The sequence below is a fragment of the Cyprinus carpio genome, chromosome A7 (assembly GCF_018340385.1).
Source record: "Cyprinus carpio isolate SPL01 chromosome A7, ASM1834038v1, whole genome shotgun sequence".
Classification (NCBI taxonomy): Eukaryota; Metazoa; Chordata; class Actinopteri; order Cypriniformes; family Cyprinidae; genus Cyprinus; species Cyprinus carpio.
Window position 1 is genome coordinate 42,247,985 of NC_056578.1, and position 22,599 is coordinate 42,270,583.

At 38.5% G+C, this 22,599-nt stretch overlaps 1 protein-coding gene and 1 pseudogene across 4 annotated transcripts; one reads left to right on the top strand and one right to left on the bottom strand.

Moving 5' to 3' along the window:
- The first annotated feature begins 549 nt into the window (after positions 1-549).
- Positions 550-1,928, top strand: LOC122145485 (cytosolic phospholipase A2 gamma-like). 4 transcript variants are annotated; one of them, XM_042759245.1, is made up of 5 exons: positions 550-566; positions 688-831; positions 1,003-1,079; positions 1,152-1,306; positions 1,762-1,928. In XM_042759245.1, the coding sequence occupies exons 2-5, from the start codon at positions 821-823 to the stop codon at positions 1,831-1,833; spliced, it is 315 nt and encodes a 104-aa protein (XP_042615179.1). In that variant the 5' UTR covers positions 550-566; positions 688-820; the 3' UTR covers positions 1,834-1,928. The 4 variants fall into 4 exon arrangements, with proteins under 4 accessions (XP_042615179.1, XP_042615178.1, XP_042615181.1 ...); XM_042759244.1 differs by lacking the exon at positions 550-566 and having other exon boundaries at positions 627-831; XM_042759247.1 differs by lacking the exons at positions 550-566; positions 1,762-1,928 and adding an exon at positions 1,433-1,571 and having other exon boundaries at positions 627-831.
- An 8,960-nt stretch (positions 1,929-10,888) lies between these two features.
- LOC109078902 lies at positions 10,889-22,599 on the bottom strand (annotated as a pseudogene).

Sequence of the window (22,599 nt, forward strand, 5' to 3'; positions counted from 1 at the left end):
CAAAAGAACCAAAGGACCATCTGCAGAAAGGGTTACCAGGTTCTCATGGATCTTGTGGACATGAATCTCGCTGTTTTGCAATGGCAAAGATCCTTCAAGATCTTGATCAATCCATCAAGAAATACACTGAAACGGTAAGAGTGTGTTACAATTCATATAAAGGAGACTAGTTAGTTTTTAGTTAATTTTAGAGTTCTGGTTATCACACTTACTGTAGTGAATATATCTGTCTGTTATTTCCTAATACCGGTAATTGTCCAGAAAAAAAATATACAGATCTATTGAACACAGTGAGGATAATTTGATGCCAATTAAATCAAAACTGTGAGAGACAGAGGTACAAACTGTTCAGTGGTATGTAATGTCCCAGATCACCCAGATCATTTTGTCAATTGAAAGCAGAATGACAGAGAATAAGGCAGAAAAATACCATTTAAATAAAAAAGGCATTACTTCACATCTACCTATATTTAAAATTTATCAAGGTGTCTTGGCTTTTTAGGAAAATGTTACCATTAAAAAATGGAAAATCACAACTAATTGATGAAACTGCAAAACTGTATAAGGTAACATGCAAAACATCTGTTTTCTTCCCAAAAACTTATTAACACAAGCAATACACAAACTACAGCTGTACCTTGCCAGAAAACAAGAACTCTATAATGTACATGTTTCTCTCTTTTACAGAGCTCAGTGGAGGCAAAAGTCAGCTGATTTTTCCTATAAAAAAACTGAATCTCAAAGATAAAGAAGATGCAGTACACTATATGAATGAACACACTGAAGATGTGTGTAAGAATTTGAGTCATTGGGTCAGTTCATGGCCTTTCGGTAAGTTCACTTTTGATTTTCTAATTAGATTTTCTAATTAGATTTTCAAAACCGATTGATGCCACAGAAGATAATTTTTCTTTAGACAACCAGTTATGTAGGTAATTTAAAGCATAACGCTTAAGAAAACTAGTGAAAGATCAAGAGAACCACTGTGCATTTGTTTTACAGATGTTTTGGAGAGCATTCAAGAATGCATGGTTCAGTGGATCTGGGGCAGGAATATGACTTTCTCCAAAACATGAACGGTGAGAACACGACCCATTTGTAAATTTGTAATTCAATGTAAAAATACACTCATTCATGCTGTGATCCCTCAGATGAAGCCTTGCCTTCTACTCTTCTGGAAAGTGAGATGAGAGACTATGAAGATGCCGGGCTGTTGCTGAACTCACCCTACTTCCCAGTGTTGAGAAAAGAAAGAAACACTGATCTCATCATTTCCCTGGATTTCAGTGAAGGCGATCCTTTTATGGTATTATATATGCACATATAACACATACTATAATAAAAGTTAAAGGATTAGATCACAATAATAAATAATAAATGATAATTTACTCTCCCTTATGTAGTTTCAAACCTGTATGACTTCTTTCTTCAGTAGAAAACACCAGGAACATCTATGCTGCTTTTTCCTCATGATATTCATCGTGACCACCAGAGGTCAAACTAACCTTGAAAACATTGACAGATAATTTCAAATACTGTGTATCATTTTAAACAAAAATAATAATATTAATAAAAAAAGGAAAACCATTTAAACAAAAGTGTATATGATTTCATTTTTAAGGATATGAATCAATAATACCTGGAGAGAGCATTTCCATTCATCTCAGACTCATGATTTCAGTAAATATCAACTTTAATTTCAACTCAAATGTTTGTCTCACCCTTTTAATGAAGCGATACTGTTACATTTTTCCACTGCAGACAGTGAGAGAAGCTGCTGAGATGTGCAAGAAACGAAAGATCCCTTTCCCTGAAGTCAACATTTCCCAGTGAAGACGTGAGGAGAAACCGAAGGACTTCTATGTGTTCAAAGGCACAAACACTCCAACCGTGATTCACATCCCTCTGTTTAATGTGGTCAACTGTGGAGGCAAGTTCAGATTCTCTTGTTGAATAATAATAAATCATCACCTATGTTCTCATTTAAGTATTCTGATCTTTCCTCAGATATTGAGACTTTGAGGAACAAATATCGCACCTTTCAAGATTCTTACAGCGCTGAGATGATCACTGAGCTTATGGAGGTTGCTGGAAAAAACATCTCAAACAACAGAGAGAAACTGCTGGAGCAGATAGGTGCAGCTGTTCGGCAAAAAGGACACAACTAATGAGCTGAATAAGAAGTACTTACTGATTGTTTTAATGCTTGTGTGTGTGTGTAAGTGAATGCCGTATGCTTTGTCACTTTATGTTGACACATCTTTTAAGTAAAATAAAATAAATGAAATTTATTTACATTATTTAGGAGAAAACAATTTGTCACTTTATGTTGACATCTTTTAATATTTCTCATCAAATTAGTGGCTTGTCAATCATGTTTTCATTTATTCCAAACTAATTACTAGAATTAGTGTCATTCCATGCATATTTTAGCTGTTCTTTTCAGTAGTCAAATTATTTTGGGATCATCAGTCATTAAAGCTTGGTAAACACTGTAAGTGTCATGTAATTTTATCTCAAACTGATTTCTCACTAAAAGGCTAGAAGAAAGTGTTTAAGTCATTTCAAGCCTGAATGTGACATGCAGTATGTGTGTGAAACGAAGCGTCAACAGTGAGAATCCATCTGCAGCTTTATTCCAAAACGTGGTAAACAGGCAAAGTCAAAACACAGAAGACAATCCAAATCGTAGTCAGGAGAATGCAAGGGTCAGGGGCAGGCAGAAAAACAATTGACAAGAGACAGTCCAAGGTAATTCACAGAGAGATCAGGCACGGGAAAGGAATCATTCACATTTAATAATTTAGCAAGACGCTTTTATCCAAAGCGACTTATAAATGAGAACAATAGAAGCAATCAGAACAACGAGAGAACAACAACAACAGTATACAAAGTGCCATGACAAGTCTCAGTTAGTCTAGTACAGAACACGCAGCCAGGTTTTTTTTTAAGAATATGATATAGACAAGAAAGGAAAGGCAAAGTACTAGTATTAGTTGGTTAAGTGCTGGCGAAAAAAGAGGAGTCTTTAGATGTTTTTTGAAATGAGTAAAGACTCAGCTGTTTCGGACTGAGATCGGGAGGTAATCAGTAGTACTCGAAACCTGATATATTTCCTCGCTGTCGACCATGATGGGTGGGGGACCCTGGTCTGCTCCTCTGGCTCTGCTCTCAGACTACTGGCGGTTTGAGAAGTGACACGTGAAAAGTGGGAAAAATGCCGATAGTTAGTGGGTAATGCCAAACGGTAGGAGTAGACTGGTGTAATTTGTTTAATAATTTGGAAGGGACCCACATACCTGGGACTGAGCTTTCTGCATGGAAGTCAAAGGCGGAGATCTCGGGTAGACAGCCAGACCCATTGCCCTGAAGTGTATTCCGGATTAGGACGACAGTGACGATCATCTTGAGATTTTTGTCTTCTCACAGCATGCAGTAAGTGTGTGAGAGCTTGGTTCCATACGTTTTCACTCCTTTTGGAGCCAGTTCGTTGACAGCGGATACCTTAGTGGGTTCTCCTGATCATGGGAATAACGGTGGTTGGAAGCCCAATATGCATTTAAACAGAGTGAGTCCAGTCGAGGGCTTCTGTAGGGAATTTTGCACATATTCTGCCCACATGAGGTATCAGCTCCAGTCAGACTGATTCTGTTGACAGTAGGACCTGAGGAATCATGTGAATTAAACTGCAGGCCTTGGAGAACCAATCTACAACAGTTAGTATGGTGGTGTTATTGGACTTGGGGAGGTCAGTGATAGTCAATCGCTCCTCCACGCCAGTTCAGATTGAAGTTCCAGACTGAGTCCCTTGCGGAAAAGCAGTTTAAGCGTACTCTAAACCAATCCGTTTGAGCGGCGAGAGTGCGAAATAAGGCATGCTCAGCTGCGGTGTTTCTGCCCTGACATAAAGCAAGTAACTTCATCCGCACTTCTACCTCCTTCAGGATGGTCGAATATTTCCCGGAAACATTGGAGGAAAGTGCTGAACGAGTGGAAAGTTGATCCATCCTCCTTTACAACTGCCGTGGCCCAATCCAAAGCTTTCAGTCAGTAAAGAGTCGAATATTTCCCGGAAACATTGGAGGACCAATGACAACTAATTAATGACTGGAACTTTTTATTTAAAAGGTGGAGTATTCCGCCATATTTTGCATTGCACTTTCTTCCATTCATAGTTAAACATAATGTAAGTGCTTCATCTTTTTTTGGGTCAAACTGGGGTGTGTATTCCAGAAAGTGGGATTTGTTGGAAACTCAAGAGTTTGTTAACCCCAGAAAAAGGGAAACTCAGTGTGTTGTCGGTTCCAATAAAAGACAAAACTAAACCTCTCGGTAAGTTACCATAGTTAAGTTACTCTGTGAACCTAACCTGGTTGGGAGCAGGGGCCTGCTTCAATAAGGAGGTTCAACCAACTCTGAGTTAAAACTTGAACTCTTGAGTTGACTTAGTCTAGTTGAGATGGGGAGTTTTCAGGTTCAAACAGCTGAATTGTGTAAGTTCAGTCAACTCTGAGTAGGTGGTGTTCTGAGTTTGACGCGGGCACCGCGACTATGAAAAGCCATGATCAGTGGAGCGCTGATATTACGATTCACCATGGCAACAGCTCCTGCCAAAAAGACGTCTACATACTTCAGACTCAATATATGATTATCACTGTTATAATATCAAAAGGTGAAAACTGGCAGAATAGTATACTTAACTAATAGGCTATTCATTTTCATGGTATCTCACAGGCAAAGAAAATAAATAAAATAATAATAATAATTTGAGTGAATTTTTCTTATTTTACAAATGATCTGCCAATAGGGTTAGAAAAATACGGCTGCAGCTATTTACACTAAGTGGAATAAACATACTTTCTTAGCAATAGATCCTTACAGTAGGCTAAGTGCAAACAGCTCTAGATGCTATTTTACACTAAGTGAAAATCGTGATATATTCTATTAACCATGTAAAAGAAGTAGCAGTTCTTTGCAATAGGCTAAGTGTAAATAATAATTAGATGCTATTTATACTTTATACTGGCAGATACATACTATTTGCACCTAAGTATTGTTGTACATTAACAGGATGCAATAATAACAGATTGTAAATGATTATATTTATTAAAATTATAAATGCTTTTATCATTATTAAACACTCGTTAGGCACTTTACTTCCACTTTTAGAACATTCTCTTCATTTTTATTGAAAATAAATTCTAATGTGATATGTGATGGGAAAAGTGAGAGGAACGAGCTCGGCAAAAGCCAGACTCGAACCAGGTCAATCGCATTACAAGCTAGGTCTCCGCAACCATCGCATTGCCTTCACCACTGAAGCCATTATTCACACGCATCGTATTTAATCTTGTGTGACACTGGAAGGCGGAGCTATGGTAGATTTGCACTTTAGTTATAGACACTCTGAATAATCTTGTTTCCATTTGCATTAAGATCATTTTTATTACCACACTGGCATATAATTTTATTTGACAGCCACACCCAAATCACCCTGCAGCCCAACACTGTTTGCCAACTGAAGTGAAGCAGGGTTGAGCCTGGTCAGTACCTGGATGGGAGACCTCCTTGGAAAACAAGGTTGCTGTTGGAAGAGGTGTTAGTGATGCCAGCAGGGAGTGCTCACCCTGTGGTCTGTGTGGGTCCAAATGCCCCAGTTTAGTGACAGGAACACTAGACTGTCAAAAAGCATGGTCCTTCAGATGAGACGTTAAACCAAGGTCCTGACTCTCTGTGGTCATTAAAAAAATCCTATGGCACTTCTCGTAAAGAGTAGGGTTGTAACCCCGGTGTCCTGGCCAAATTCACTCTACTGGCCCTTGTCAATCATGGCCTCCTAATAATCCCCATCCACTGAATTGGCACTATCCCTCTCTCTCCTCTCCACCTGTAGCTGGTGTGTGGTGAGCACACTGGCGCTACTGTACTGTGGATGCAGCACACTGGTGGTGGTTGAGGAGAGACCCCCTAATGATTGTAAAGCACTTTGCGTGTACAACAATACACAATAATAAAGCGTTATATATATATATATATATATATATATTTTTTATTTATTATATATATATATATATAAATAAATGCATCCAGGGCCGTGCACAGACATTTTGAGGGGCAGTGGCCGTAACCAAAAAAGTGGCACTAGGGGGGTGGGTGCTTGTTAATACAAATTATCCAGTTGTTGCAAATGTACAATTAAAAAAGAAGACAGCACACTTATTGTAGATGTTTTGATAATAATGGACTCTCCCTCACTCTCTGAGCCTGCTTCTGCCTCATCTTCATTGGAAGTAGGGGAGAGTGGGGTAAGTTGAGCCAGTGGGTAAGTTACCCACCCCCTGCATCTTGGCAACTGTACACTGTCATTACTGTCATGTGACGATGTATTTTGGAACCACCCATCATTTCTGCCAGACTGTGAAAAGGAGAAACACACGGGGGGGGTGGAAGGCACTTTAAAAACTGTTTTTGGATTTTCAAAGTAAAATTTTAGCAGAACAGATGTAATGGTTGTTACATCAAAGCAAATTTATCCAGGTCTAAAAATATTTATGATACATCTAGGTGATTTAGCAACATATATATCCATTCAAATCATTTAGCTAAATATTACCCTGAACTGGTAAGCTACATAGCTATTTTTTTCAAAAATGGCTGTTATGGGACAAAGTGAGACAAATGCTGTGGGGTAAATTGAGTCAGCTTTTTAACTTACCCCACCATAAGGCACTGAAGTTAAGTTAAATCTCTGAATTATACATTTTTATTTTAATGCGATATTATGGTTTAGTTTATCATATATACATATTATTTGTAGTTTATTTGATTGCGAGCCTTTCTCAAGCAGCGAGTCTCATAGATGTCCTGTAAGGCTGGGAGTTTATGTCCAATGATGAGCTCTGCTGTTCTCACCACTCTCTGAAGAGCTTTGTGGTCGAAAGAAGAGCAGTTACCTTAACATAGAGTGATGCACCGGGTCAGAATGCTCTCTATAGTGCAGCGGTAGAAATTTGACATGATGCTAGAGGAGATGTCAAACCTCTTGAGTCTCCGCAGGAAGTAGAGATGCTGACGGGCTGTTCTCACTCTGGTCTCTGAGTGTAGGCTCCAGGAAAAATCCTCAGAGATGTGAATGCCAAGGAACTTGTAGCTCTTAACTATCTCTACTTTCGCTCCATTGATGTGAATGGGAACAGAACCAACTCTCTGTGACTTCCTGTAGTCTACGATCATCTCCTTGGTCTTGCTGATGTTTAAAGAGAGATTGTTATCAGCACACCATGCTGTGAGTGCATTAACCTCATCTCTGTAGGATGTCTCATCGCCATTAGCGATGAGTCCTAGGATAGTTGTATCATCAGCAAATTTGAGGATGATGTTAGAGCTATGCTTAGCAGAGCAGTCGTAAGTGAATTGGGAGTACAAGAGATGACTGAGTACACATCCCTGTGTGAGTGAGGAGGATGTGCGGTTGCCAATTCTAACCACCTGGGGTCTTCTGGTCAGGAAGTCCAGGACACAGTTACATAAGTGACTGTTAAGATCCAGATCTTTCAGTTTGGCTATGAGTTTGGTAGGGATGATGGTGTTAAATGCAGAGCTGTAATCAACAAACAGTATCCACACATAGGTGTCTCTTTCCTCCAAGTGTTCCAGGGCAGAGTGTACGGCCATTGGGATGGCGTCATCAGTGGATCTGCAAATTGGATTGGGTCCAGGGAGTCATTCAGACAGGAGACAGTTGTTTTTTTTTGGGAACAGGGATGACGGTAGTTTGCTTGAAGCATGTGGGGATCACTGTTAGTCTCAAGGAGGGGTTGAAGATATTGGTGAAGACATCTGCTGACTGGACAGCGCAGGCCCTCAGGACATGTCCGTGTATACCATCTGGACCTGGAGCTTTCCGGCCATTGACTCTCTTGAAGGCCTTACTCACTTCGAGTGTGGTTAGAACCAGACTCTCTTGAAGGCATTCACCAGGTATTTTCATAGCAGGGAATGTGTTGCCTGTCTCAAAGCGAGTGTAGAATGTATTGAGCTCATCCGGTAAGAAGGCAGACAAAGACACATCACTGTTTTTTCCTTCATTTATAGTCAGTGATAAACTGTATCACAAACTGCTCCACATGCATTTCAGGGGAGAGCCATGATATTCTGACTCCACTCTGTCCCTAAAGTCTCTTTTTTGCTGATCTGATAGCTTTCTGAAGGTCATACCTGGTCCTCTTGTAAGCAGTTACAGTAGATCACCAGAGTTAAAGGCAGCAGTTCGTGCTTTTAACCTGGAACGCACCTCGCCGTTGACCCATGGTTTCTGGTTTGGAAATGATTTAACATTAATGCATGGTCTATGAAATTTCTTATAGTTGTTGTTTATTTTGGAATAAATGTATAAATACTTAAAAATCACTAACCTGAAATGTATCCTCCATTCCTCCATTTTAATAAACAGAGCAGTAGTTATATAGTAGTTTTTTTTCTGATAGTATGTCATGTTTATTTAAAATGTCATTGTAACAATATAAAACAAACTTCATATTCACGGGAAGAAAGGAGGCGGGAACTGGCGAACATTCAAATAAACCTTTAATAACCAAAATAAACATAAAACCAAACCACAAAATAAAGCCCAGGCCTGGTCCTCTCTCGTCCTTCACTGTCGTCGCTCCTCTTTTGTATCCTCCCAATCTCCTCCGTGGGACTCGAGACCGGTGAGTGGAGCAGGTGTCGCTCATTTCCCAATCACTCCACCGCCCGCGCTCCGTTCCCCACGGCTCTCGGCCCCGCCCCACTCGTCACATACCCCCATTGCCCTCGCAGGCCGGGGGGGGTACCCACGAGACTGCGCTCTCTACTTCAACCCCCCCCCCCCCCCCCCTTCCCTCCGGGGGGACCGCTCACGGTGGCTGCAGGGACCTGGGGGTAGGACAGACAGTTGAGGCGAGAGAAAAGGAGATGGAAGGATGAGGAGCGACAGAGACGAGAGAGGGGAGAGAGACAGACAGATGAGGCGAGAGAAAAGGAGATGGAAGGATGAGGAGCAACAGAGACGAGAGAGGGGAGAGATGTTAGGCGGTGCCTGGCAGCGGCACTGGATGGCCCTCGGTGGATGGCAAGACACTCCTCCGACCGCCCGGTGGACGGCAACGGCTCCTCTGCTTTCGGGCAGCCGGCAGGAGTCCCCCGTTCCCTGCTCCTCCCCATTCCCGGCGGATGGCAGCAGGCTCCGGCCACCTGGCGAACGGCGGCAACTCCTCCGCTCCCTCACGGACGGCAGCCGCCCCTCCACATCACGGGCGGCCGGCAGCGAGTTCGTCCGTCCCTGGCAACTCACTCCATCCCAGCACCGCCTCGAGTGTCCACGGCGGCAGACTACTTCGCCCTGCTTGATGGCACCGCGGATTCACCACAGCGGTGAGGGATCTTTGGCAGCGCGTCCCTGCTTCCTCCCGGGTTTCGGCACTAGTTTAACAATATCAAAACTTCACAATCACGGGAAGAAGGAGGCGGGAACCGGGCGGACATTCAAATAAAACTTTAATTGCAAAATAAACCCAAAACAGCGCGACAGCCCCTCACGGTCGACTGCCGCGCACAAACAAAAACCAAACACAAAATAAAGCCCAGGCCTGGTCCTCTCTCGTCCTTCACTGTCGTCGCTCCTCTTTGTATCCTCCCAATCTCCTCCGTGGGACTCGAGACCGGTGAGTGGAGCAGGTGTCACTCATTTCCCAATCACTCCACCGGCCTCGCTCCGTTCCCACGGCTCTTGGCCCCGCCCCACTCGTCACATGTATCCTCAGTATATTATAAGCGTACTTTCCTATTTTTAGTTTAAAAGAAGTATACTAATAGCACACTTGAATAAACTTCTTTTTCGTAAGGGTTTATATGGCTGGTTTGAAAAATGTGCTTTTTTGACGGTTAGAAAGCTGAAAAAGCAGAGGTATTTTCTGCAGACATTGATGAGGAGTATGCCATTGCCCTTATCAATGTCTGCATTAAATACCTCTGCTTTTGATTAATGATACGTTGATACAGTAAGCGTTAATCATTTCAATGCGATCTTTAAGTTGAATCATAAACATAAAATAATATTAAATGTCTGCATTCACTACGGGACTCGGAGGAAAGTTAAACTGAAAACTCGGTTTAGTCAACAACTTTTAATTTTCTTTCATTCATTTATTTGATCGCTTGCATCCTTTATTATTATTTAAAGAGATTTACATATTAGTAAACGGTCTGCTTTTTCTGTGGGGATACATGACAGATTCCCATTCTCTATAGGATGCCCTGAGGGTGAGTAAATCATGGGCTAGTTTTCATTTTTGGGTGAATACCTTTTATGTAGCTATGTAGGCCCTTTGAATGTAAGGAAGTAATGAAATATTGGCCAAATAAAAAAATATATATATATATATCTTGCATTTTTGTGAATTTGTATTTGGACTAAAAATGTGTTTAAAAACTAAATACCATAAAGCCCTTCTAGATACCACTGAAACCATATATCTGGAAACACTCATTAAACCTGTAGTATATGAGGAGGATTTGCTCTGTTTTGTCCATATTGTGTTCACAAATTATCTGCCCTTTCTTTGTGGATTCATGCCACATAGCAAAAGCAGTTTAGTTAGTCTTTGGTCAAAAGGTTATTCAGTCATACACACTAGCTGGTGTGCTTTAGCATAACTGGAACACTGAATTAACTTATAAACATCCAGGACAAGTCATTTTTATTATACTTAGAATGTGTGCTGTTAAATTAATAGGACAAAACCTTACTTTCAGACAACAGTTTATTAATTCATTGGAACAGAAGCGAAGTAATACAGTGTCTTTTTAATCAGCAATCATGGTTATAATCCAGTCTGCTATTTCTGGGTTGATCATTAATGATAAACAATTAGTAATGATATTTATTGCTTAAGTAAACGATTAAGATCAGACTGAAACATGTAGAAACATTTTTAAACTAATAATGAGCAATTAAATCACATTTTGCCGAAAAAGTAACGCGGATTTATGTTAAGTGACGATTAAGATTAAAGAAATTAAACAATATATATTGTAAAATGACTGATAGGCAGATCACTTTAGTCTTTATTCAAATGTGTATTGAATTTAGGTATGTTTAGTTGTGTTACTGACTGGAGGATTTTTACGCCACATATGCTCCAGCAGTTTCTCTCTGTTGTTTGAGATGTTTTTTCCAGCAACCTCCATGAGCTCAGTGATCATCTCAGCGCTGTAAGGACCTTGAAAGATGCAATATTTTTTCCTCCAGGCTTCAATATCATCTGAAGAAATAGTAAAACACTTACACATATACAGTATTATACATATATTTCCGTTTTATTCAACTAGACAATCTGAACTTGCCTCCACAGTTGACCACATTAAACAGAGGCATGTGAATCACGGTTGGAGCGTTCTGGCCTGTGAACACATAGAAGTCCTTTGGGTTTTTTTTTTCTTCTTCAGGAAACATTGGGATATCAGGAAAAGCGATCTTTAGTTTCTTGCACCTATCAGCAGTTTGTGTCAATGTCTGCAGTGGAAAAGCAATATCACTGTATTAAAAGTGTGAGACAGATATTTCAGTAGAACATTTATGTGTACTGAAAACTTCAGATTGTGTTCGTGCAGTAGTCGAAACCCCCACTAAGAAATGCTAACAGAAAACTATCTTTAAGATGTTTAAAATTAAAATGGCTTTATTTTTTCTGTTAAAATGATACACAGCATTTGTAATTTGTAATTGAACTCTGGAGGTCAGTATGAATAAAGAGGCAGAATTGAATTCTTCAAAAAATCTCCTGATAAATGATGATTGAATTTACATTTCTTGTTGATCTATTCCTTTAAATTAACTTTTATCATATTATGTGCCTTATTATATTGTGAAAAATTATACAAGCATATAATAATACCAAGAAAGGATCGCCTTCACTGAAATCCAGGGAAATTATGAGGTCAGTGTTTCTTTCTTTCTCTCAGCACTGAGATGTAGGGTGAGTTGATCAACAGTCCGGCGTCTAAATAGTCTCTCGTCTCACTTTCCAGAAGAGCAGCAGGCACTGCATCATCTTACAGTATTGGAGTGAGAGATTACAGCATTATATGTATGTTTATTATTTACACTTAGTTGAGAGTTAACAAATATGTCTGCTCTTACCTGTCGTGTTATGGAGAAAGTTATATTTCCTGCCCCAAATCCACTGAGCCATGCATTTATTAATGCTGATGCATACATCTGTAATACAAACACACTCTTCAGAATAAAGCTTCTTCAGTGTTCAGTCGTGTTATTTTCCTTTCTCTGTTTTGCTCCTCCCTATGGAGCCCCCGCACATGATATGCAAGAAAAAAAAAATTGTGCGCACGATTTACTAATTTGTTCCCTCGGCGTATTAAAAACATGCACACGGTTACTATTTCATTCCCTCGATTTGCTAAATTGTGCGCATGACTTAGCAAACCGAGGGAACAAAATTGTAAATCGTGCGCAGGATTTAGCCTACTATTTTTTTCCTGCATGTGTAGGCTCCGTACCTCCCTTTGTTTTCATGTCAGCAGGTGATTAGGACATAACACCTGGTCTTATTTATTACAGGAATGGGCACAAGTGGCCTGATTTGTTATTTTGTTATTTTAGAAACCTCTGTTCTAGGGCACGAGGCATTAGTTAAAACACTTTTTGGTTTAAAATGGATGTTCGGGTATGGCTGTTTAAAAAGATGAAAATGATTCACTGGTAAGGTGGTTGACATATTAATCTTGCTAGAAAATCAGAAGTGACAGTACATCATATTTGTTATATTAGAGACTTCAACCTACCTAATGGCCAGAAACTGAAAACAACTACTCAAATAGTTGCATACATCCATGGTGTACTGTTCCATATACTGTTTAGCTGCTTCTTTATCAGCGAGATTCAGTTTTTTCCACTGGAAAAATCGGTTGACCTTTGCCTTCAGCGAGCTCTGTAAAAAAAAAAAAAAGGTTGAATATCATTGAAATCTTCTTATCTGACAACATAAAATTCTAGTTTTCTATAAGCCTAATTTGCAGCTAATTAATATTTTTTGTTGGCCAAAAGATTGGTTTGAAATTTTGCATGCTTCCATATCTGTTTTCACTGTTGCATAATTTATTTTTAATAATATTTTTACAGTTTCAATTTTGCCGAAAAGACATTTAATAGACTATAAACTAAATTTAAAACACAGATATGGTTAAAAATATGTCTTATTCTGAACAGTATTTCACATTTTCTAAATTAAAAGGTATTCTTCTTAAATCAATGTCAATAAACAGCAGGTTCTTGTTGTGACAACTTGTAATGTGATAACTATGGTTGTGAGGGACATACAGTCTGTTTAATAGACTGTTGTAGACCTCAATCAATCAACTGATAAAACAAAAGGACAAAAATTCTGATCTGATACGACCATTCAATCCACTGAACAGTTTCTATGTCATTTTCAATTAAGCATAATTTTATTTTGGATCAATATAAAAATCTTTTTTGGATAGTAATGGTGGATCATGGAGGAATGGTGATGTTCAATAACCATTTTTTTTCCTGTTTTAAATGTTTGTTGTGTATTTGGAGATAGTTATGATAGCTAGGCCCAAATACTCTGTTTATGAGTTCAAGCACATAGGAAAAGCTTACCTTTCAGTGTTTTTCTGATGGATCTGTCATAAGCAGAAGGATCAATGCCATTCAAAACATCAAGATTCTTGTCCACAAGATCCATGAGCACCTGGCAACACTTTTCTGCAGGTGGGTCGTTTTGGGTCTTTTGAAGAAAACACAATGAACAAACATGAACTCACTGCAAAATGTTTTAACAAATATTTTGCATGTAACTTATCAAAAAATAAAGGCAATAAGAAATGCTTTACCTTTCCCCATTTCCTCAAGAATTGTTTTAATTTGAGGAAATAAATGATCAAAAAAATCTGAAGAGAAACAAAATAAGCACATTACAAAGTTCAAATGACAAAAAACTGACTGTTAGTTTTAGTCAGAACTGAATCAATGGAACTGCAAAAATGGAACTGCACCTTTTATTTTTTGCCAGATGAATTTACAGATCTCCTCTTCATCAGCTAAAGCGCTGCCACACAGAGCTGCAGAAAACATTATACCGACAACAGGAAGTTTTAAAACAAATATAACAAATACATCTAATCAAAAAAAAAAATTAGTAATATGACAGTCTACAGTGATCAAATATAGGGCAGACACCTAGCAGGTCATAAGACATTGAGTGCCCAAAATTCAACTTCAGGACGATGTCTAACATCAACATTTTGACATTGAACATGAAGATAGCTGACATTGATGTTTTATTGGTTTTAAGTTGTAGTAACCAAAACCCAACGTCTGCTAAACCTCATAAGATTAATGTCCACTAATGTCAAATTATTACTACATACCCAAAAATTCTGCCATCATTTGCTCACCCTCAAGTTATTCCAAACCTGTACGTGTTTCTTTCTTCTCCTTTACATAAAAAATAGCATTTGAAGTTTGTGGTTAAATGATATGAGTAAATAATGACATAATATGTATTTGGATGAACTATGTCTTTAAATCATGGTTTTAAGTAACCAAAACCCAACATCTGCAAACATCTTAAGATTAATGGATGGCAGGACAAAAAAGATGTGCATTTAGACTTGAGCACCCTCACAGATTTCAGAAGAACCGTGGGTCAGGATGGCAAGCCACTAATCGCTTTGTAACTTCAAATAAACGCCATTTCTGAAGTCTGGATTCGAATGGTATGAATGGTATTCGAATGACAATTTGAGATTAGACTAAACAGAAATTGAAATCTACAGGTAATGCGAATACACACTTAAGTGTAGTCACAGAAACTGAATGCTGATATTGTTAGTATTAACAGTTTGAGAACAAAGTAAGAATAATAAGAATAATCATTTGCACAGTTTTTATGTGATATGAGCTAAGCAATCATTTGATTTTTCTCAACTGGTCAGAACAAAAGTGGCAGACATTTTCCTTGCTTGTTCAGATGACATTTTCCCTTGAAAATTATTATTTTGGACATTAAGACATAGAATCTGTGAATCTGAAGTACAGTAAATATCCACGCCAGTGCGGTGACTGACAGCAAAGCCCCCTTTAAGACATTATATATTCAATAGTCTTTTGCTGACAGCCACACAGCCTCAAAACATTAGATTCATCCGCACCGAGGAGCCGTGCCAATGCAAAACACATGTAAAGATGATAATTCCACAAATAACTGCAATTCCAAAGTTTCAACCAGAGATGGCTAGCCTGACTTCGTCCTACTCATATTCTAGGCAGAATGTGAGTCTGATACTGCTCCATTGCACTTGAATTATGGGGCGTGTCTTAACCGAACCAGTAAAAAAAAAAAAACTCTGCACTCAATTGGATAGACCTACAACCAATCAGAACAACGCAGTAAGTGACGTATGTTGAGCAACGCATAGTTGTCAACAGAGTTCAACTGCACGCACGCACGCTGGAACTGGAAGAAGTAGGAAAGTAATGGATGTAAACGATCTTTGCCGCTGTTGTAAAAAGAATTTAAGAATTCGCGGAGTACTTACAAGCACGAATAACATTTTTGAGAGAAACACAAAAGGTGCATGTATATACGAACAAGTTCTCTGTTTAGGATTAGATCTCGACAATAATGAAAATAAATCTTATCGCATTTTGTCGGCCCTGTCTCAACTTTATTACACGGTTGCAACGCGACTTGACTAACTTTAAAAAATGGAAAGACGACGAAAGAGACAAGGCTGAAGAAAGCGTGTTCATCTGAGGCTTCAGAGAAAAGAGATCGTGAGCCTACCTTCCAAGACGCCCTATCTTACGTAACCGTAGATAGCCTGTCCATCATCGATTAAAGCCCGCCCTGGCAATTTGATTGGCTCGGCCTTCTGGGAGCCGAGCGTAATTACTCCTCAATGGATCGAGTCCAGACCGAACTTCCCGTCCAAAAAAATGTTGTGGGCGGGGTTCGGGCTGGCACCCAGGCTAAGAGATGGCGACAAAGAGGCAAAACTTACAGACTGCGACTTTTATGTCTTTTTTAAATCCTTTCCCCAACTAAACAAAAAAACTATACAGGGGCTCTTTTGCATAGACTAAGAACACTTTGTTGGCAATAATGGAAGTGCATTAGCATGGTTTAAATCGTACTTATATGACCGCCATCAATTCGTAGCAGTGAATGAAGAGGTATCATATCGTTCACAAGTGCAGTATGGAGTACCGCAAGGCTCAGTACTAGGGCCGTTACTCTTCACGCTTTACATGTTACCCTTGGGAGATATCATCAGGAAACACGGTGTTAGCTTTCACTGTTATGCTGATGATACTCAGCTCTATATTTCATCGCGGCCTGGCGAAACAAATCAATTTGAAAAACTAACGGAATGCATAGTCGATATAAAAAAACTGGATGACAAGTAATTTCTTACTGCTAAATTCTGAAAAAACAGAGGTGTTAATTTATAGGGCCTAAAAGCTCTGCATGTAATGACCTAGAACGCTGTCTAAGACTTGATGGCTGCTCTGTCAATTCTTCGTCATCAGTTAGGAACCTAGGTGTGCTATTTGATAGCAACCTTTCCTTAGAAAGACACGTTTCTAGCATTTGTAAAACTGCATTTTTCCATCTCAGAAATGTATCTAAATTACGGCCTATGCTCTCAATGTCAAATGCAGAAATGTTAATCCATGCGTTCATGACCTCAAGGTTAGATTATTGTATTGCTCTATTGGGTGGTTGTTCTGCACGCTTAGTAAACAAACTCCAGTTAGTCCAAAATGCAGCAGCTAGAGTTCTTACTAGAGCCAGGAAGTATGATCATATTAGCCCGGTTCTGTCAACACTGCACTGGCTCCCTATCAAACATCGTATAGATTTTAAAATCTTGCTTATTACTTATAAAGCCCTGAATGGTTTAGCACCTCAGTATTTGAATGAGCTCTTGTTACATTATAGTCCTCCACGTCTGCTCCGTTCTTAAAACTCTGGCAATTTGATAATACCTAGAATATCAAAGTCAACTGGGGGCGGCAGATCCTTTTCCTATTTAGCGCCCAAACTCTGGAATAACCTACCTAACATTGTTCGGGAGGCAGACACACTCTTGCAGTTTAAATCTAGATTAAAGACCCATCTCTTTAACCTGGCTTACACATAACATACTAATACACTTCTAATATCCAAATCCGTTAAAGGATTTTTAGGCTGCATTAATTAGGTAAACCGGAACCGGGAACACTTCCCATAACACCCGATGTACTTGCTACATCATTAGAAGAATGGCATCTACGCTCATATTAGTCTGTTTCTCTCTTGTTCTGGGATCACCGTAGCCACCAGATCCAGTCTGTATCCAGATCAGAGGGTCACTGCAGTCACTCTGATCCAGTATGTATCAAGCCCAGATGGTGGATCAGCACCTAGAAAGGACCTCTACAGCCCTGAAAGACAGCAGAGACCAGGACTAGAGCCCCAGAGACAGATCCCCTGTAAAGACCTTGTCTCAGACGACCACCGGGACAAGACCACAGGAAACAGATGGTTCTTCTGCACAATCTGACTTTGCTGCAGCCTGGAGTTGAACTGCTGGTTTCGTCTGGTCAGAGGAGAACTGGCCCCCCCGACTTAGCCTGGTTTCTCCCAAGTTTTTTTCTCCATTCTCTCACTGATGGAGTTTTGGTTCCTTGCCGCTGTCGCCTCTGACTTGCTTAGTTGAGGACACTTCTTTTACAGTGATATCGTTGACTTGATTGCAAATGATTGCACAGATACTATTTAAACTGAACTGAGCTGGATGATGACATCACTGAATTCAATGATGAACTGCCTTTTAACTGTCATTTTGCATTATTGACACACTGTTTTTCCTAATTAATGTTGTTCAGTTGCTTTGACGCAATCTTTTTTTTTGTTTAAAGCACTATATAAATAAAGGTGACTTGACTTGACTTAACAGGTTCTTTGTATGGCTTTTTCATTTTTAAGTAAGTCATTAAAATTGTAATTTTTTAATGCAAAAATCAGATGACCGCTGGAATAGTGTTAATTTCGTGTACCTCAGGTGGCTTTTTGCCCTAGGTAGTGTGTTAGTTTCCCTGATAATATATTAATTGGGCTAAACTCTCTAAATACTCAAATTGTTGATCCCTAAATATTTCTACTCATAATGTCATTATTTGCATTTCAGTTCATTACATCACTGATCTGTTCATTTGTTACATTGCAGGTACAGCATGTCCATTTCAGGCTGCTGTTTTTATCATTGAGCCTTTCTCAAAACTGGCTGCCAAAGCTGGATGTTCCCACAAACGCTCCTATGAGAGAATAACCAGCTTCATGTGGATTGATCTCAAACCAGGGGTCTGCAGACAGAAAACACCTCCATATAAACAGCTGACACAAACAGTAACTCTCTGACTTTCTTTCATAGAAATATACACCAACACAGACCTCCTTCCTCACGCTGTTTGCATTGCTTGTCGATCGCTGTGTAGATGGGAAACGGGTCTTTACTGTACTGGTTCCACTGCTCTGAGAGTTTGCATTCGTCAATCTGAAGACGGGTCTTTATTTGTAGATTATAGTAGAGAAACATTAGGACAGCTTAATAAATCACAAACAAGTTCAAAGGATAAAACACATTCAACAAGTCCTCTCTATAAGGAAAAGAAATTACAGTCGTTCACTGTATAAATTAAAAGATTGTGAAGCATCTAAGGATTCTCTGTGTGTGTGCGGTGGCTTCAAGAGAGTTACTTAGATGTTAGAGATATTTATGTTGTGTTTTACTTGCTTTCTTTTATATTCATTTTTCTTTATTCATTAAATTATTCATTTATATATTTATCATTTATTGATTTAAACTATATACTAATTTTATTCATTCATTTATTGATTTATATTACTTACATAGTAGTTTTTATGTTTGTGTGGTTTCAAGGGATATTTGAGTTCACAAGTATTTAGTATTAATGTTAATTAATATGTAATGATATTTGTGATAGTAAATATATTATTTTTGTTTTTTGTTTTTTGTAGTAAATATATATTAGACTGCTTCGTCTCCTGCTTCTGCTCTTCTCTGGCTTTACTCAGTCTTTTTGTCTCTTTTTTGTGCTTTTTTATGGATTTTTTGGTTCGGGTTATTGTTTGATGTTTGGATATTTTGTTGTTGTTTTCAGCTTTATACAATTTCAAATGTATGACAAAATGGATATATTCTGACAGGATGGCATCCGGGCTGGATCTGATATTCCTGGCAGAGAAGCTTGATCTAACAGTTCTCAAGGCACAGTTTGAGGTTCTTCAATTCATCCTCTGAAGAGGAACGTATCTGAGTAAATGTTTTCTATACTAGATGATGCCAGGTAGATATAGTTTGTAATCTGGGTATCAGAGCCATAGTATGTGGGTGAGACAAGACCCGCCCACTTTTTAAGACCAATGATATTTGACCCACGTCCCACTCACTTTTTTCTGTCCCTAATTTCCATCTTTAAGGCTGTGTTTCAGTCCATTTCAGTCCTGGGTGCATGCCCAGATCTACCATTAACCAGAACTTCCTAAAGCCCTTTATAGCTGATGCTGGTAGTTCATGTGGGTTATGTGGGTTATGACATATTTGTGATTTCAGGGGTTAAGGTTTTTTTTTTTTTGTTTGTTTGTTTTTTTCATGGCTTTACAAATTTAATACTGTACATCTGAGATTACTTGAAAGATGCCAGATCTTCTAATCATGATAACTGATCTCTGGCTAATTTGGTTCTTCAAACGAATTTGCGGGTCTGATTAAAATATCTGGATTGAGTTCTCATGTTCCCTGTAATGGGCAGATGTACGAAACCACGATCAGCAATGTAGTGATTGGCTGGCGGCAAGAAAGCAATCTAATTACATCATATAATTAAAAAAGACACCTGACGAGATACTTGACAATTTCTGGATCTTTATAAGGAAACAGCCAAGTGAATAATACTACATAAATGTTACAATAGATAAATGAATGTGCACACAGTTTTTTTTTTTTTTTTTTTTTTTTTTTTTTTTTTTTACATGATTCCCAATTATTTATATTCACAATTTCTACTAATTGTACAGGCTTTACTTTTTTTTCAATGTTGTAATTAGCATTTCATGTAAATTTATCTTTGAAGGAGATTTTGTTAATGTGACAGCATTAATTAAAGTTTCTTAAGGGTCAAGATCATGTTTTCTGCATCTCCTACACTGCATCAAGCCACTCTCATAATATCTGTCAGCACTCAAACTAATGCACGACTCAGATTAACTGTGCTTCATGTGTGTAAGACTCGAATACAAATATAAAGGTATTATTTTATCATGAACAAATCCTTTAATGATTAAAACTGGCTGTGTCTATAGTATTATATATTACACAACATTATAATATTATTTTTTAAATTATTTCTATTTTTTTTGTATTTTATTTTATTAGATTTTAAATACCAGTTCTACTTAAAAAGATGCAATCTAATCCTGTTCACATGAAATAAGCCTGCTCCCGAGCAGGTTTAAGTTTAGGGACCTGATATTATAACAGCAAGTCCAGGATGAGCTTTAAAGAACCAAATAATCCAAGATCATGCCAAATTGCCAACAATCAAATCCAGCTAACTGAGTTAGTGACATACGAAGAACGGGCCCCAGGTGGGTCTGTCTGTGTGCTCACATACTGTCACTAAAACAAGCTGCTATTTAAGATAATGTTCATCATTTGTTCGCCTGTTGCTTTTAAAGACAAGACATCATGTAGTCTTTGTTGCAGCACTGAATTACAGTTACACTTACACTATGTTGTTATAACGTTAACGTTTTTGCTAAGCTAGCTACAGTACATACAATTTATATTTTTTTTATTTATTTACATTTTTTTTTTTTGTTACAGCATTGTTACTGCTGAATGCTTCTATAACAGTCTGTTAAAAACATTCAACATGTAGAACGTAAATCATGGAGGGTTTGTGTTATGGGTATTTACAGACCTCTTTGACGTATGTTGTTACAACCATCACTGCCCAGAAGTCAGTCAAGCTGAAGATGTCTTTCTCATAGTAATATTTCTTCAGTTTGTCAAATGCGTCTGTCCAGCTGACTCCTGGACCGCTGAGTCTCTTGATGATTTTGTCTTTCAAAACCTCTAGTTTTGGTGGACCAGTCTGGTTCTTGGTACAATGAGGCCATGCACCTTCAGAGAAGAACAGTGTTGCGGCTAACACATAACAAGTAGTGCAAGATACTTAATCAGATTACTTTCAATAAACTCAGAATATGATTGCAAACCTGCAATAATTAAAAGTTGAATGTTCTTTCTGTATTTAATCCCATTTTATTAATCATTGTCTTTACTGCTGACCTTCACTGATCTAATTCAACCATACTTATTTGCAAAAATTACTTTAGAAAAACACAACATTATTGTTAATTGCAGAAGAATTACTTTAGAAAAACACAATCATCATATTCGTCATGTAATCCAGAATGGCAGCACAGCTGAAAAGTTTGTTTGAGCTGTCTCCTCTACAGTACAGATGTGAATTTACATTTCCTTCAGCCTGAGGTTTATTCATTTCACTTTTTAGTTTTAAATTTCAAAACTTCACTTTTAGTTTAGTTTAGTTTTAGTTTAGTTTAGTTGTTTAGTTTTAAAAATCTGTTAAGATTACAGATAAATCCAGCCCAGATAAGAAAATGTAATGCAAAAGTGATGAAACACATTACTTTCCATAAAAAGTATTGAAATTAGTTAATTTTGTAGGGAGTAACACAATATTGTTATACACTACTTTTAAAAAATAGCTTTACACAATACTGAAGTACATGCTGCTGTAATTTTTTATATATTTTTTTTTTCTCTCTCTCTCTCTCTCTCTCTCTCTTCGTTGTGTGTTTGTTGTTTCTCAGGGTTCGTACCAGGTGGATCCAGAGACTCCACTCAGATAAATGATGTATTTCAGAAGACCCGCTTCACCAAGCTGAACCAGGGATCCCAGCAAACCCACCATGGCTCTTTGTCCTCCTCCAGAACCCAGTAATACAATGTTTGGCACCACATCCTGAAAATGAACACAGTCTGAGTCATTCATCAGCTATGTGTAGGTTATTTCAAGAAGGAATAGCCAGGCAGATGTACAGTACAGTATAGGATGCTTAACCTGATTGCAGTGTGCCTCAAGGTTCCCCAGTGTTGGAAAAACAGATTTTCTCCTGTTGACTATGAAGTCTTCCTCATCCTTATTCAGAGAGTGTTTGATTCTCACCTCACTACTGCAGCAAAGACACAGACAGACTGACCAGCTTCTGAACATCTCTTACTGCTATTTAACATATCGGGATATTCTAAATTTCAATATAATTAAGTCTAAAGCCATTAATCGTCAGAAATATCAAATTTATTAGATGCTAGTTGTGTAAGTATACAGTACATATATAATGAAGTGCACAGCTTCCATTATTCTAGGAATCCGAGCAGGATTACAAACCTTTCCTGAAGTTTGGATGCACTCAT

Excerpts from the sequence above, each read along its gene's own strand:
- LOC122145485 (XM_042759245.1), top strand. Across the intron at positions 1,080-1,151 it reads CTTTCTCCAAAACATGAACG|ATGAAGCCTTGCCTTCTACT; the intron begins GTGAGAACACGA and ends GTGATCCCTCAG. Across the intron at positions 1,307-1,761 it reads GTGAAGGCGATCCTTTTATG|ACAGTGAGAGAAGCTGCTGA; the intron begins GTATTATATATG and ends TTTCCACTGCAG.